We start from the raw sequence: 17,563 nt of genomic DNA on the forward strand, positions 1-17,563 counted from the left end.
TCAATTAATACAGGTCTAGACAAACTCACTCAGCTAGTCCATCAACTCAGCTCAGCTGAGTCAAAAGCAGTTTTATCAATGACATATTGGTGCTTGGATTGGCAGAAAACGCACTGGTGAGATTTTCTAAACCAAAATATACTTTATTGAAAAAACTGGATTTTTGATGATATTTTCCAATAGAAGGTTACAAATGGATGTCTAATGACCTGTGGTTATTTACAATGAAGATCATTTTAATAACAACTACATGTTACCAAATTGGCTTAAAACAAGCCATGTTCTGATTAGTCATGTAGGTTCCTGCGATCTTAGGGAGGTACAACTACAAAAGAGGGAACACTGCAGCAAAGGACGTGACTGATGGAGAAAACTGTCAGCACTGAGACACATAAGTGTGCCAAGGCAACACAGCTCACAGGATTTCAGCCACAGGTGCTTCTTTAAAGCAATGCCAATAGGTTCACATATTCTGCACAGTTCCCACTTTTTAACAAGGCACTAGAGATGAGCCTGTTAGATGCACCCAAGTCTCCAGTTCAACATAATTAATTTGCAAAAAACTGACAAACTTTCTGATTTTTGTGACCAAATTTCTTACTTTTTCAGCCTAAAATGAATGTCAGTCTTGCCCATTTTAAAGCATGAATACAAAAGTTTACTTTGAATTTACCAAAAATATCCGATTCATTTTGGAATTTAAATATGAAATGTGCAAACAAATGGATCCAATTTGTTGGATCCATTCATCAAATTGGATGGATGGATGTTTACATAAAAGACATAATGGAAATAATATCTGAAGATACAGTGAAAAACAACACAAATTTATTTAATTTAAGATTGAAAATATGAAAATTCCAAACTTCTCCTTACTGCTTAGCCTGATTTTCAAATCATTGAACATTTTCTCTTCCTTTCTTCAATAGTATCCTGGAAAAGGATTTTACTACAGGTACTAATAAAACCTCAGTGTAATAACTAGTTGGAACTGAAGTTTGACTGTTATTTCAAACTCCAACAATGCTATAAATTTTAACAGTGAGCAACTGAGAAAGAAAGAGCAGGATAAAAATATCCAGTGGTGTTTATCAGTCCTCAATGGGGAATGTCCACTATGCATGCCTGTAATCACTAACACTGGCATAGAGGCATAACTCCCTCCAGCCTGAGGACTGTGGTACAGCATGAAGTGTATGTACGTGTAGAGCTGCAACATCAAACCCACCTGTTTTACCGCAAATGGCCTCGTAGACCACCTGCTGGCTGCTTGACATGGAACCACTGGCTGAACTCTCTGAGGACATCTGCCTGTTAATCAGAAACAGCTTAAGAATGAACAACGACTGAAAATGATTATTTTTTAAGAAAGTAATGTTGGGGAAAAAATATCCCAAGGACTGTTTGTTTCTGCAGACCTCCAAGGCCTCTGTGGAACTTAACATCTAAACCAAACACGAGAAGAAACAGTTTCTCCCTGCGTGTGATTGTTTTAGCCGCCGTGCGAGCCCTATGACATGAGTAAAGCGGACTCAGATTCAAATAGTTGCACTTTGTGTGCAGTCTGTGGAGCCTGGTGGGGCTAAGTGTTTACTGAGTGCCTCTTGAGGGCTATTGTGACAAGAAGGAGAGAAATTCCTCCTCCTTGTCCAGGGTGATGTGATTATCACACTGGCTAGCATAGGCCGGTGATTACTGACTGAGTCAAGCTGCAAGAAAAGGTTTCAAACATAAAGAATATGCAGAGTAATTAGCAAATAGAGTGGTGTATTTACCTCACAGGGCTTCATAAACAAGTCTAAAGATTGTAGAAAAGAAATTAAATACCTCTTTTCACATAATTGCACAGTGAGTGCAGTGTTTTCCAGAAGCACGCTATTAAAAGAGCTACTGAAGCATAAAGCATGAACAGACACGTCTGTAACCTTATGCATTAATTCTGTTGAGCATTTTTAGGGGGAACAATAAATAAAGCTTAGCTGGCATTAACCTCTCGCCCCATAACAGCAGCATGCCAAAGGAGCATTAATAAGGTAATGAGGGTACACACTGCCTCCTTGTAAGGGGCTGCACAGTTGTTCTTTCATACCATTACACAACCACAAATAGAACTGGCCCACTTTAAGCGTGGCATACCTCGACAGGAAGCAGCCCCTTTCACATTGAGAGGGCGAGTGGGGGGGAAGCTTGACCTTTGGGTCCTTTCACATCACTTTCTTTGTCAACAGTCTCTCACTCTGTCACTTTAAGAGTCAAACAGCAGCCAGAAGCGCTGCAGGTGAGAGCTGACTCTGAACCTGCAGTGTGAGCAGATGGCTCCTTTAAGCACAACGTTTGGGAAAGTCTAACAATTCACTCAGATCTGCAGTTCCTGTGCTTGCTCCAGTAGCGTGTGCCTAATGCGATTCCACCCTGACCAACAGCGGATAAAGTTTAACCATAAACACACGCTTGGCGGCTTCTGTCTGTATGGAGTATTCTATGAAAATAACTACTGTTGTGGCTGATTAATAGGGAGTGAGAGCAACAGCGAGGCTGACATTAATGGCGCTGGTGTAATTGTCACCCTATTAGTAATGCCACACGATAGCACGGGTTTCCGTAGTTACAGCTGCGACTAACCAAACCTTGCAAACAAAATACCAAACAGGCTCATTTATTTGCATTACAAATTGCTGCTTTCAAAGCCTCCACTGAAGTCATACCACTTTGAGCCGTTGCAGCCCCTCAAGTTGGCAGCTGGGGTATGATGATAGAGCAAAGAGAGGGCCCTGCCCTGCTAAGTATGATACCAACAAGCTGCACATTTGCTTCAACTGAGCATGCTCTGTGGCAGCAGAGCTTTAATGGCAATCCTGAAGGCCGAGAGTCTGCAAAAGTGGTCACAGCCTTTTAACTTTCTCACTATTGATCATACTACAACCACAGACGTCAAGGTGTTTTATTAGAATTTAAGGGGATAAAATCTGTGGAAAATTGTCAAGTTGCAAGAAAGGGATGCATCGTTTTAGCTATTCTATATTTAAATATCAGAAGAATGTGGCAAGCCTCTGCGTTCAATCCACCTGACATTATTTTGATTATCCAGTTTTTGTGGCAAGTACAGACATAAGTCTTTTGGTTTTGTTTCAACCACCTTTGCACATAAAAACACTAAAATAGATCTGGCTCAGTCAGATTAGGTGAACATCAATCTTCGTGCAGCCAATTCTCGATGGGATTTAGGTTCTAGAATTTAACTGGGTCATTTTGATACATAAATATGCTTTGATTTGTGTGTGTGTGTGTATAAAGGGATTCCACTGGAGCTCTGGTTGTATATTTACAGTTTTGACCTGAAGGAAGTCTCAACTCTGCAGCTTCTAAATAGATTTTCTTCCAGGATAGCCCTGCATTTAGCGCCATCCATCTGCGCATCAACTAGACATGAAGTGTACAAGGTGATGTACAATGTTAGTTTAGTTTTTATTCAGGGATATTGGAGTAAACCATGTACCATTTTCGTTCCATTCGACAATTATGCAATAATGTGTTGTTTTATCACATCAAATCTAAATTAGTGGTTGTAATGTGAAAAATGTTTTCAGGTTAAGTAACTAACTATAAGCAAAAGCTGAAAATGAATGGGTAAAGAAGTCAGCCCTTCCAAGTACTGCCCACTCCAGACGTTTAGTGGGCAGTACTTGGAAAGATTTTATGTGTTAGACCTTCAAAGAGCACTAACAAACATCAGAAGCGCACTATTCATGGAAAAATCCTGGGGAACAAAGGATGGAATATGTGTATCAAACAATAATTTTACAATTTGATATAGAACGGAGTTTGGAGAACCAGGCAACCTTGAACTCTCTCAATACATACAGCACAGTGATTCTATTATAAGTTGGAGGGGATTAGCTCGGCACTGGGATACGTTTCAGATGTGCCTCAATAACAAAGGTATAGAGTTGCTCCAAAAAAGAGCCTTGGAAAAATGGGGAAGCAACTTATTATCCTTCCATTTTCTGGAAACAATCATCTTCTTTCTTCTGGATAGAGTTTACTTTTCTCTGTCATTCTTTATTTTCTCATCTCTTTATTCTCTCTTTTCATTGTTTCCATCAGCGCATTTTTTTGCTCCTGAAGCTTCCGTTTTTCCCACACTCTCCCCTGTCACACTGGTCGACCACAAAAATGCAGGACAGAGGAGAGTGTGAGGGGGGCTCTGGAATTCCACATGCAGAAGGTAAACACAGCAACTGCCAGGAAGACACACACACACACGCACACGCACGCACACACACACACACACACACACACACAAGCAAATACAGCTCACCACTCTATATCAGCCATTCTCTGCCCACTAACTCCTTCTACGACAGGTAAAGTTGGTCCAATGTGGCAACATGCTGAATGTAACGGAGAGCAGAGTAAATGTTTAACTCAGTCCTGGCTGGAGTGAATGAGTCAAAATAACTAAAAAAAAATGAACTGCCAGATAGATTTGTTGTTGATCATTTGGAGTTAAACTCCCCTGTCGTGCCATTCCTCGTCTACATTAAACAAAACTGAAAAGCCCTCTGCCAGCATGCTTTAAACAAACAATCAGCCCTGATCACAAAGGCTTGCTGCTGTTGTGTAATTTGGATGGATGTTTCAGTAACAGTCATAAAATTAGCAAGGGAAATCGCTGGCAGTTGAGCCCAGTTTCACCCCTTTTCTTTTTTCTTTTTCCTTCTGTACTCTTCACCTTATCTCCAAACCAAACAGGATTTAAATGGAGCCCAGAGCCCGGGCCCTTCCACTGAACCAGATTCTGTTTACAGTTCAGGCAGAAATCAGGCCTGTGATGAGGTTGTTTACTGAACAGAAAGATACAGCCCACGGCCAAAAGGCTGGGAGCAGTACACTACACTCATATTCTGACGCTCATTAGCATTAGCCGTGTCCGCTTGAACTCCAGGATCCCATGAACCCTGTCTCCTTCCACGAGCTGGGGCCAAAACTGCCACCCCACTGCTCTTAATGTTTCGGAAAGTCCACAGGAACATTGTTTCATTCACCATTAAGTAGAAATACAGCAATTCACCTGCAAGACTTACTTTATTAGGCGCTTTGTTGCTGTTTTCCTGCCCTGTCCTTCCAGCACGCTGCTGGGTGGCTTTGGAGCAAAAGCCGGGCTAACATTGGTCTGGCTGTGGTTGGGGCTGGACCGAACATGTAAGCTGGACGGTGGGCAGCCGGAGGGTTTTGTGGATACCTGCGGGTGTGGACTGCTTGTCTGGTCATGAAACTGGATCTGCGAGGAGAAACAAGGAATCTCAATTAAAGTAAACGGCACAAGAGCAACATTTTAACAAACATTCAAACAAACTGGTGTGATTTGATCTAAACCTGTTCATTACTTGTTTAGCTTTATGTTTAGAGTCACTGTGCTGCACCTTCCCGTCAACTTTGACCAGCTTATCTGCACCCGCTAAGAGAAAAAAATCTACAGAATGTGCCACTTTTTTATTACATTAATCATCAGAATAATCAATAGAATACTCGATTACTAAAATAATCGTTAGTTGCTACCCTGGTGCAAATTATTTTAAACCCCCACATTTACACCCAAGTAATACTTGTTGAAAAACTCAGCATACATGGCAAGATCGGAAATATTGCTAACTATCCACCTCACATTTGTGCATGTTGCATAAAGGCCAAGGAGTTTATTCTTGGAAACTGCAGACAGAACATCTTTGGCTTTCTTTCAACAATGGCTTTCTTTGTGCCAATCTTCCATAAGTGCCAAATTTGTTGAGTAATTAACTAAAATATTGTTCTGTCTGACAGATATGGATCTCTGAAACTCTCCAGTCACCTTACATATCATTTTTTGGTGAACAGCTACATCTCAGTAGGTTTGCAGTTGGGCCGTACACTATTCATTTTCTGGTGATAGATTGAACAAAAGAAAAAGGTTGAACAAAAAAGAGGTTCAAAACAGGTAGAGATAATTTCATCAGTCATTAATTTCTGTTGTTCCTAAAAAGAGTCTGTTTACTAATATCATAGAAAAAGAAGGATTAATAATGAGCAGGAGGGGCCAGTTGTTTGTACGTACTAAAAGACAAGAGGTCTCCAGAGGGAACTCCACAAAACTTGGATGAGAAGTGGAGCATGCATCCATGGGAGTAGTGTACTCTTAAGGACAAAATAAATCAAGCCGCTCCAAAAGTGGCCGGAGGAAGTGTAATCACATTTAGAATGGGTTAGTCATGGAAAATACTGTGGCCTCTGTTTATTAAGGTGAAGTATCAAAGTGCTTGGCATGGAAAAGTGCAGATATTAATGAAATACCATCCAGTATCAAAACAAGCTTAACATTTTTTGAAGTTGGCTGCACTGAAAAGCAAATTCCCCACATCATTTATTTGTTTATGGAAAAGCTCTTCAAAGGCTTGGGAAGGAGGAATATGCTGTTGTCTTTTTGACATAATACTTTAGAAGCACATTTTACTCGGTCCAAGCAGCAGTAGGGAATGCTTGCATACATTCTTTTCACATCTCATGCCCATGCTATTTTCTCTGCTGCTTTATACGGATATCTAACATGCTAATGGTTTTCCAGTTTCTCAGAGTAGCCGATCAAAGGGCCAATGAGGTGACATGAAATATCTGATGTAATTCCTGTGTTGATAAATGAGAAGCTGGGTTTCCAGGTTGCAAGGCCTATGGCCACAATTCAGTTTGAGAGGGGCCAGGAAGGGCACCTTTCTTTGGCTGCCAGGTGGCCCAGGGCCAAGCCAGTGGAGGAGCCGAACAGTCTGCACCCAGTAACTGGAACGTGGACTGGAGTGCCGGAACAGATCCCCGTTTCTTTCTGTCTCTCCAACCAGCACCCATGAATACACATGAGCATTCACAATCAATAGAAAGCCTGTTTCTGCATCTTTAGTGGATCCAGAATAATCAATTATTTAAAGTCTGTTCAGAAAAAAAAATGAAGCTATTGAAACAAAGTACGTTTGAATTAAAATACCAAAATCAATCATTAATGGAAGTAAAGAATGAACGCAGGAAGCTTACAAACTTCTGGATGACTCAACATTCGATAACTACCAAAGATTCTTGGAATCTCTTAAAGTGATTTTGATTAATATTTCTCCAGGCTTTCTGAAGATTTTTCAAATCTGCTTTGTGGCTGCTGACTTGTTTTAATCATACAATCCCTTTCAAAATTATTCATACTCTTTGAACTATTTTGTGATGATTTTATTACTGATTTTAATTGACAGACCAACAATAAGAAGCACATCACTACTTAGTGGAAGCAGTTAACGTGGTTTCTGATTTTGTTCAAGCATAAAATGCTGAAAAGTGTGATGTGGATATCCAATATATGAACCTCTTTAATCTGATACCTCAAAAGCAAATTAGATCTGAAACTGAAGCAAAAGGAGGCTCTACAAAGTAAGAAAAAAAAGGTAAGATGAATTAGCATGAGCACACTCCTGCAACCCTCCTGCTTTTTGAAACAGCCACGTGAACACTTTTAAATTACAGCTTTCATGGCTGGTCAGATATAACTTCAAGTGTTTCTTGTTGCTAAATTACAATTGGTGACAATCATACACCAAAATTATATCCATGCTGCAAGGCCAAACAACTAAATGGAGCTCAAATTTGACATAAACTGGGCTGGTAAAACTGGAGATTCCATACAGTGTCTTACAAAACCATTCATCCCATTTAAATTTTTTTATATTTTGACAAATTACGAAGACAAACTTCAATTTGTTATTAGGATATTTATATAATATCTTCACACAAGCGTGTGCGTAATTGAGACAAAGAAAAGACAAGCATGACTTTTTAATTGAAAGGCTTTGACCAGCTTTCCCAAGTTGATACTTAGTAGAACCACCTTTAGCTGTAATTAAAGGTCCAAAGTCAAGCTCTGTCAGACTAGTGCTTCTGTGACAAGCTATTTTCTCCTTCGGTCTACAATTTGCTACAATTTGACTTGGTCATTGTACCACATAAATATGCTTTGATCTAAACCACTCTATCATAGGTTGCATGTTTTGGGTTGTTGTTCTGCTGGAAGGTGAAACGTTGCCTCAAGTCGAACAAACCTCTGAAGTCTTCACAGAGCAGATAATGATACTGAGATTAAATTAACCAGGGGTGGACTCTATTTAGGAGTTAGTTTAGACAGTAATTGGTTGCGTGAAATTTAATTTAGGGATATCACGGGTTGAAAACTAATGCACACCGCACTTTTCAGATCTTATGTAGAGACGTTCTTACAGGTCATAATTTTGCACAAATTTATAGCCATCTATCACAACAAAACCGCCCCAAAAAATGAATTACAGTTTGTGGTTTTAATATGAAATAATAACATAACATAAAGTGTAGGGGTGTAAATACATGCGAGACCACTGTGTTTGCTCTTCTTGACAGCATTATTCGCCTTCCCGTCAAAACCCAACGTAGAAGCTCAGCCAAGCAAAATAAACTTTGGTTAAGGACTAATGCTTGGCTTTCTGAGAATGAACTCCTGTTGAAAACGATGTTGCCACCAAACACCGTTTCGTAACGTGGTTTGGAAAAGGATTAGCAGAATGTGCAACTAGTGAAATATTTAAGAGTTTAATAGTTAAAAGATAATTTTGTAAAACGGTGATGTTAGCCAAAGCAATATTTTGCATATAATAATCGTTAAAGTCCATCTGTTTTTCTCCTGCATATGTACCTGGTGTTTGGGATGGTCCCTGTCTAAAAACTGATGGGTCTTTAATCTCTGTTGTTGCAGCTGCTGGATAGCAAACTGCAGCTGGTAGCTTCCTTTGGTTGACTGACTGCTCTGCGTGGAGTTCAAGCCCATCACCACATTGGGGGCAGCCTGCGTCTGCGGTGGCCTGCGAGTAAAGATAAGCAGAAGTGAGAAAAACCATTTGAAACCAAGAAATCACACTGTGTTTGCAATATTCAAACCAATGACGCCATATGAGTTAAATCTAAGTTCAATCAATGAGTTTGAGTGTGTCCTTTGGTAGCCTTGGAGTAAGATTGTAGCTGCATCTTTTCTTAATTTTCCAACAAACAACAGATGTAACAGCAGGTAATAGAGGTCTGTATTTTTTGCCACTAATTTCAGAAAATTAAACTCAGATTTAAGCTCATGTATTACATAGAATGAAATATTTCAAGCCTATATATCCTGACGTTATGATGATTATGGCTTACTAAAAACCCAAAATCCGCTGTCTAATTGTGAAAAAGAGAAATATTGTAAAATTATGGGGAAAATTTTTTGCTGACTTGACTGTTGATTGTTGATATCCCTCACAAGAAAGGTATGCCCAAAGGTTACTGCTAAAGACTGAGTGCTTTATCCAAGCAAGTTGCCTTCCACTCAACTTTATATAAGTTGAGTGGAAGGCAAAAATGTGCACCTGCAACAGGGACTTGCAGCCACAGACTTGCAGTAGCTTTACATTTCCATTTAAAATATCTTTTATCTCTTGTAATATTTCATTTTCTGACACCCTAAATGTTATATCTGTATTATCTCCAGGCGTAATCATCAAAATGAAATAATGTCTAGATATTTCCCTTTATATTTCACTTTCTGAGATGATTGACAAAAATTATTGTACTTTTTTGCAAAATTAAATTTTCTTTTCTAGATGAATCTGTAAACTCTCATTTTCTTTGACAAGCCAGCTTTTAAGATCCTAACCAGTAGCTGAAAGGCCCACAGAAGCTCCAAATCAAAGTGAGCAGATCATGGTCAAAGCAGAGGACAAGGCTGTGGCAAGCAAGGGCCAAACTAAAAATCTTTGTTCTTAGCCTCAGTGCTCCTCTGGCTTCACGTCCCATTTACATTCCAAAGCCACAACCTGGAAAGAAAACTTTTTGACGAGCTACACGCGCTTGTAACTGGATTATTTGCCATTAGAATTAAACCTGCTTCAACCTTTTTTTAATTCATTTTCCTCCTGGTAAAACAATGAAGTGACCAGCCAGCCCTTTAGACATGCTTAAATTGAGTCTATGTGGAGTCTGGTTTGCTGCTGTATATATATAACATCAGCCAAAAATAATGCCATAAAGGGATCTATTGGGAGCTGCAAGGAAGAATATAATACAGAGTGGGAGAAGGAGGGGGGAAAAAATGGGATACATGTACAGTTAAAGAAATGGGAGCCTCGGGGGTCTTAACAACAAAATGTTCTTGGAAATTCCTCCCATGCATGCAATAACATTTGTCCGTTGGTCCATAGTTAAAGAAAACACAGCAGACCTAAAATCACAATAGCTGCAATATTTTTAGACTTCAACTATGATAAACTCTAAAATTAGAATTCAGTTAATCTTGAACAACAATGCAAACTGTGGGATAATAATCTTGCGTCGCTCAAGTGAAAAAATATTCCTTGTCCTGAGCGGCCAAACAAAGACACAGGGGATCTTAAACCCATGTGAACATGCTATCCGCCCATGCATTTCTCAGTTCACATAATAGCTCATATATCGCAAAAACAACTGGTGTGACTAGGAGCCAGTGAAGTTTTTTTTTTTCAAGCTTCTGGAAACAAAGGCTCGTCTGTGAACCCTATGAGGCCAGTGATTCTAAAACTCTTGGGGGACAAAAGAAGAATTTGTTCCTTGTTTACAGCAGTTATTTCCTCTAACTTGACTGCTGTTTGCACACTGGACCGCCATGTCCTTTAGCCCTGCTGTTTTATTAGCATACATTGCATCCATACCGCCCTATCACAGTAAGAGCATGAGCTTTTCTCGAGCTCACTTTCATCAGAGAACCAAATGTTGAGGACACCACAGAAACTTCTACACATATCGGGAATCTTAACAACAGGAGGAAGAGATTTTGTTCAGCACTGCAACCAATAAAATAAATTAAAAAAAAAAAAACATTTGAAAGACAAAAACAGATTTCCATCTGATATTCTCATCACACCGTATCTGCAGAGCTCAGACTTTTTAGGACTAACCACTAATTTAGAGAGACTGCTCAGGAGTGTCAGTTTACTCCCTGCTGTGCTTGCCGTCTTCTAATTTGCTGATATAACTTACTGTTGAACAACAGAGCAGTACGGGAGCACATGTGCAGCATCAATCTAACTCGGAGTGAATGTGGGAAAATGGACCGTTTGAGATGACATCATGCCAGACTATCTCAAAGCTCTGCCTGGTCAGTGTAAACATCAGACGCCTCAAGACTGTGAGGGTATTTCCAGCCATTAATCAGTGTTTGTTTATAGAGCTTTCCTGCAACAACATGACACAGAGAAGAAACATCCTTGAAATGCGAAAAATGACCCGTATTTATGGTTTTGTTCAGTCTAATGATGCAAGGAATGCTTATATTGAAGCTGGAAGAAGCCTGAGAAATATAGGATTGGAGCCTACTACTAGTCTGAAGTCCTAAACATCATTATATGTAGATCATCAGAGATGGCTGAAGGCTCTATGCCATACTATAAAAGGCAGAGACATACAAGCTTGGTAAACATGGTGGAAAAGTGTGGGAAAAATAACACCATAGCCAGACTTCTTTACACAATACTGTCTATACATCCATTTATTCTATATCTTTTCATTTAGTTAATTAATTAATTATATTTTTATGCATTTATTTTTCCATGCACCTACAAATCAGTTTCATGTCTGGTCTCTGAAATATTTGCAACTTTTATTGCATTGATTCATTTTACAATCTGTAGCATGCACCCCAAATTCAATTCTTTGTATAACCACATTTTGTTTTTGGAGCTATGCCTCTACCAGTTTGCTCAGCCAGTCTGTATGGAGATGATCTCTGAACATCAGTTTTCAAGTTTTGCCACAGGATTTATGCCTATGCTTTGACTAGACCATTCTAACACATGAATGTGATTTGTCCTGTATGTGGTGTCCTGAAACATTTAGGTGTACTTCTAGTGCAACACACCTGAATGAAATGATTAGGGAATCATTATTATGTAAGTAGGGATTGCACTCTTTAAGGGGTACTGAGTAATATTTCAAAGATAGCTGCTATCAGTTTTGTTCCAGAGGTGTTTATATCTGGTGGAACTACATCGACTCAGTGGAATTTCAGCTGTTCTTACCTAAAGGCTTCTCCTTCATAGAACCACATCTGTTACCAATCAGAGAGAATGGAACCTCTTTTTAAACTCAAAGGAACAGAGACATCAGGCCATTTTTTGTGGTACACTGACTCGCATCAAAGAATTCAGACACTTTTACAGCAGTTTTTCTGATTAGTCAGGAGAATGGGCGTTCAAAAAGGTCTTTTGAAATGTTACACCCTTGCAATACATCACAAGGCACTGAATTAAATTTAAACACCCTGTAAAAGTACAGTTTCTGAAGTTCTTGTTTTATAGAGCTGTAGAGAAAAGAACACTAACAAATGTCATATCACTAGCAATAAAAAAGGATAAAATACTAAAAACATTTCACAATAGGTTTATTTGGCTAAACAATTAAAGACTGCCTAAAAGCAACTGCTGACTGTAAAAGAAATCAGATATTGAAGTTGATTATAAACAACGGAGCCACTGGTGTTTCCAGTAAATCAAAGCCCTGAGAACTAATTGCTCAGGTTGTGCTCACCTTTTGTGTTGTCTGTCATTTTGACTGACAGGGTCAAATAAATAATCTATAATCTATTTTTTACCCATCAGTTTTTAAAATGACAATAGTAACATAGACAGTTGCATGTAATGTCCATTAAATTTAATTCATATTCAACAAGAGAATTCACACAATGCCATCACACATCAAACAAATGAATACATGTGACTTTTTCTCCGCAGTGACAAAAACCACTGACTCTGGTTGCAGTGACTACATATAAACAATAAGATTAAATGATTGCACTTAAATTATGAACAATTCAACTGTTGTGGACAGAAAGCACAATCTCAACTTCCTCCTGGTCTACATGGACCTGAATTATGCATTGGAGACAGGTATTACAAGCATCACTTAAGCTGAAGTTTTGTCCTGTAACCAGTGGGTTATGCAGTTCACCACAAGTGTGTGAATGAATGCCTAATTGCAGTGTAAACTGCTTTGGAGTCTTCTGACTTGATACAGTGCCATAGAAATGCAGGTAATTTACCTCTGGGGATGGTATGCTGCACGATTAATAGTTGTCCTGTCAACAGATTCAATCACTTGAGCCGAGGATCTTTGCAGCTACTCCAGAGCTACCATGGGCCTTTTCTTGTTGGTTGCATTGGACTTTAATTAGGCGTATCAAAGTAAAAGGGGATGTATGTTAATGTATGGCCCTCTTTCATGTTCTACATGATTTATAAAACTTTTTACATATCGTGATTTTTACAAATCATTTATCGTTTTCCTTCAACTTCACAATTCTGCACTATTTTCTGTTGGTGCGTCACAAAATCCAAATGAAACACACTTTGCAATGCGGCTAAATAAGAAAAGGTTCAAGATATGAGCACGTTTGCAAGGTTTCGTGCAATCTCTGACATTTCACTGAAATCACTCTGTGGGAAGCTGGCTTGGTCTCTAAACGTCTGCCTACCATTTGTGTTTTTAAAGCACATCAGTTCACTTCACATAAAAGTACAAAGATGTCCGCGACCGGAAGTGAGGTTAACAGTGGCTGTGACAGGGCGTGCTATATGATTGAACATCCTCTAATTGTCAGCACAAAGGATTTAGGCAAGACTTCTGAGAATGCTGATGCAGCATACCTGCTAGATCCTGGCAGCGGCACTTCAAAGAGCCACGCTGGCCTTTGAAACCCATCATACCTCACCCCTGTGGTCGTTAAAAAGAGCCAGTGTGCTTAACAGTTTCAGTATGTTTGGCACAAGCCATTGGTCCAAGTATACCAGACGAGAAAATTCAGTGTTTCATGAAACAGTGTGTATTAAATCAAAAACATTTGTAATTATATTAGCTATTTCAGCACAATAAACACACATCCACACAAACATGAATTGCTTGATAAAAGAACATCTAAAAGACCATGAGGAAATAACATTTCTAAAACTCTGAGACCAAAAATGTGATCCCTGACAGCACTGGATCTCTCAAATGCTGATTTCTGTTTCTAGAGTATGGTTAGATGAAGCCATTTGCGAATAATAAATTCTATAAAAAGTCCCCTCTTGGTTGGTGGAAATAAAAACATTTGTAAAGGGGAAACGGCCAGACATTCCAGGAATACCCTGACAGCTCGATACATTTAAGGACTGGACTGGAAAACCAGAGTCAGAGATCAGGGCCAAGCTGTCTGAGGCACTGCCATTTACACTACCAGCAACAAAAAAAGTAAAAGTGGAGGCTGATCATGTGTACTATAGCATAGTATTCCTGGTCTATTACCATATACCATGACAGTTTGATTCTTTTTTTTTTCTTCTCACTGTAGCGTGACAGGAGTGAGAAAAGAGGAATTTCACTAGACACAGAGGTAAGACGTATTTTATGGGTACTCAGCAGCCAGTTGTTCTGAAGCGTTTCGACTATGAGTTTTTTGCTTTGGAACTTAGACATCTTTATATCTACCAAGGCCATTTTATGAGTGGGTTTCCATTACACAGGGCCTAAATCTGATCCTTCATGTTTATTACGTCCTCTGACGCTGAGCAGATTCTCTTCCTATGGTGATCTGAGGACAATCACCTCGACAGTGGAGTCCAGAATGTGATTAGAAACAGTTAAGCTGGACTAAAACAACGTTTATATAAATTCACATCAGTTACAATAGTTTAAAAGTCAAGGTTTGCCACTCTTAACTTAAAAGAAACGTACAGAATGGATTTCGTATGGACCTTAAATGAACTGAGCCGATCCAGACTTCAGGTAGCAGAAGAAAGGAAAGGGGGTGGTCTGACCAGGATTACAACTGTCTACCTAAAAACATAATTTTGCCAGTTTCAAAGCGGTTAACCTCTGAAAATTAACTAAAATCAGTTTTACTGAGAAGTTTGTAGTTGTTCATGGATATTTTATGATGACAGCCTCCAATGTAACCACACACAAGCAGCAGCTCCTCCGTTCAGACTTAAAATCGGTAGGAGGAGGCCGGGGTACCCAGAGAGAACCCACACTTCCGTCAGGATAACTCCATACAAAAAGAACCCAGGCCTTTCTTGCTGCAACTGGACCACTGCCGGTCTTACTTTTAAAACTTTAACTTCATCTGTTAAGTCACTTAAAAAGTGTTGCTGTCTCAGTAGCATTAAGGAGTATAAAGTGGGAGATGAAAGAAACAAAATGAAGGGGAAATTTTACCAATCAGAAATGTTTACCATGTTCACACTGGTAAGTTTCAGGGCAAATTTCTACCTGTATTTGTTTTCACCCCGGTTACTGTAGCAAAAAAGCGCGGTGGAGGATCAGCTACCCTGAATGCCAAAAAGGTTCTGGCAGTGAAAACACAACTTCAATTACATAAAGAGAGCAACATTTTCCAGCACCAAGTTTCACCAAACTGCCTGGAGGGGCAATTCCTTCCCAAAGACCAACCAATTTTAATCTAATATTCTGTTAAAGACCATTAAACAGGCCTTTGGATTCTATTGACTGTGACCAAGTAGGCAGCTATAAAACACAAAAATCTCAGGACAGCAGTTTGGCCAAAGTGGAGCATAACGTTTCATAGTTAAACAGCATCCTGATGCATGAAGGTAAAAGGAGGCTTCCTCAAACACATTTTAACATTTAAAGCTTCCCTACTGAATCTAAACAGCAAGAATAGTTCAGTACTATACATAAACACTGTATTTAAAGTCCATCAGGAGAAAGACATGATGTTTAACTTTGTGGTGATTGCATCTGACCTCATAAGGGATGCGTATCTGTGCGATGTCTCAGAGGACAGCAAATAAAACACAGCAAAATAAGCACAAGGCTAAAACTGGACCAAAAGCAACATCAAGGTTTTCTTAAGGTTGCAGAGTGCATGTTTGCTAAATATAAAACTTTGATAACATGGCAGATAACTTCGAAGTGCTTTTTAATTAAATATAAGCTACTAAAGAAGCCGAGCTTACAGTAGAAATAACAAACATTCCCATCAGAGCGAAGACACCAGACACCATGAAGGTGAAAGCAAGACTTCTCTACGCCTACTGTAACATTAACCATGGAGTCATTGGGGTTTTTTAGCAACTTGTGCGATACCAATAACACTCACTGAACACTTCATTTAATACATATGGAATCTGTTATTGTCTAATTTTGAATCAGTTTCTTGTTCTTACTAAGCAATAAGCTATTTTACTTCTGTAGTCCATCTCTTTAAAGTTTCAACATATTGTGTATTCAAAGATGGCATTTCAAACACTTCATTTTTAAAAAGAAGCTATTTGAGCTATTCTGCACAAATCCTCTACACTAACAACACTCTGTATGTTTTCTCATTTTTAGACTAAAAACCTGAGGGATGTTTGTACATCAGACATTTCTGAAATGCTCAGACCAGCATCATCATGACTTCTGGATCTATCGAGTTGCTTCTTTGTGATTGATTTCAGTCAGTTACAGACTGAAGACCTGTGATATAACGTATAAACAACATCAGTCCAAGGACAGATCCTTGAGGAACAACTGGATACAGCTTAAGCAATCACTAACATAAAGTGAAATATAAGCTGTCATGCTTCCAACACTTTGGAAACAATTTCATAATAATATTTTTTTTTACAATAGCCAATGTTGAAAGTGGTTACGAAGAGGATAAAAAGACTATAAAAAACAAAATATGTTAGATCACTATTATTATTAGTCATAACATGTCTGATTTCCCTTTGATAACCTTCTCCATACTCTCCAAAACTTACCCTGTACTGGCTAGATAGTCTTTTCCAGCTTGAGCAGTTCTCACAGGCTTGTGGATTGCAGCAGCTTTAGGGGTCAGTGTGTGACTCTCTCGGCCCACCACCTTGTTGGCCAGGTTCAGGTTGGTCAGCTGAACACAATAATACAGAGAAATAATCTTAATTGTATTGTATTTAAGCATGTTTCGTCTCATCAGCTTCTTTTTCAGTGCAAGCCATTGGTAACAGTAAATCCTATGTTTTAAGCTGTTGAGTTCCTCCCACAAATGACTGCCTTTATCTCTGGTATCTATGTGAAATGTATACACAGCACATGGCACAGCTAGTCTCTGTTTAACACTAAATCCAACCTTCACCTCGGCCTCCTCCATCCTTAGCAGCAACAGTAATCATGACTCTCCAGTCGAAATGTGCTTATAACCCAATCAGCCTCATCTCGGTGCTACTCTGTGGTCTCAGTGAAATATTACGGGAGTATTAATCATACATCATACCGTTGTGGTATTTTATTTACTTTATTTCCTCCTGTGCGCGAAATGTCCAATGGGAAAACTGTTGAGCTGCCAGGCCTTGTACGACATAAAAGAAAAATGTGTCAGTGTGTTGTTACACACCCACAGCTTAGAAGTTTACTTCTAAAGTTAGACAGGTCATATTCCTTCAAAGAAAGAAATCTAAATGGAGGAAATATAATACATTTGGTTGTGGATACTGTTTATATTCCTAAAGAG

The 17,563-nt window shown here is 39.1% G+C and overlaps 1 protein-coding gene across 3 annotated transcripts in view; it reads right to left on the reverse strand.

Annotated features, from left to right (window-relative positions):
* The window catches only part of ttll5 (tubulin tyrosine ligase-like family, member 5), a 61,653-nt gene that overhangs the window by 6,708 nt on the left and 37,382 nt on the right, over positions 1-17,563 (reverse strand). For all 3 annotated transcript variants that reach the window (XM_014996596.2, XM_014996594.2, XM_014996595.2), the window contains 4 exons: positions 16,836-16,963; positions 8,729-8,894; positions 5,085-5,281; positions 1,229-1,311 (listed from right to left, as the gene is read on the reverse strand). In XM_014996596.2, the coding sequence (XP_014852082.2) occupies positions 1,229-1,311; positions 5,085-5,281; positions 8,729-8,894; positions 16,836-16,963 (574 nt within the window). The remainder of the gene's footprint in view (positions 1-1,228; positions 1,312-5,084; positions 5,282-8,728; positions 8,895-16,835; positions 16,964-17,563) is intronic.

Source organism: Poecilia mexicana, unplaced genomic scaffold (assembly GCF_051168715.1).
Source record: "Poecilia mexicana isolate PSO_F unplaced genomic scaffold, ASM5116871v1 scaffold_22, whole genome shotgun sequence".
Taxonomy (NCBI): Eukaryota; Metazoa; Chordata; class Actinopteri; order Cyprinodontiformes; family Poeciliidae; genus Poecilia; species Poecilia mexicana.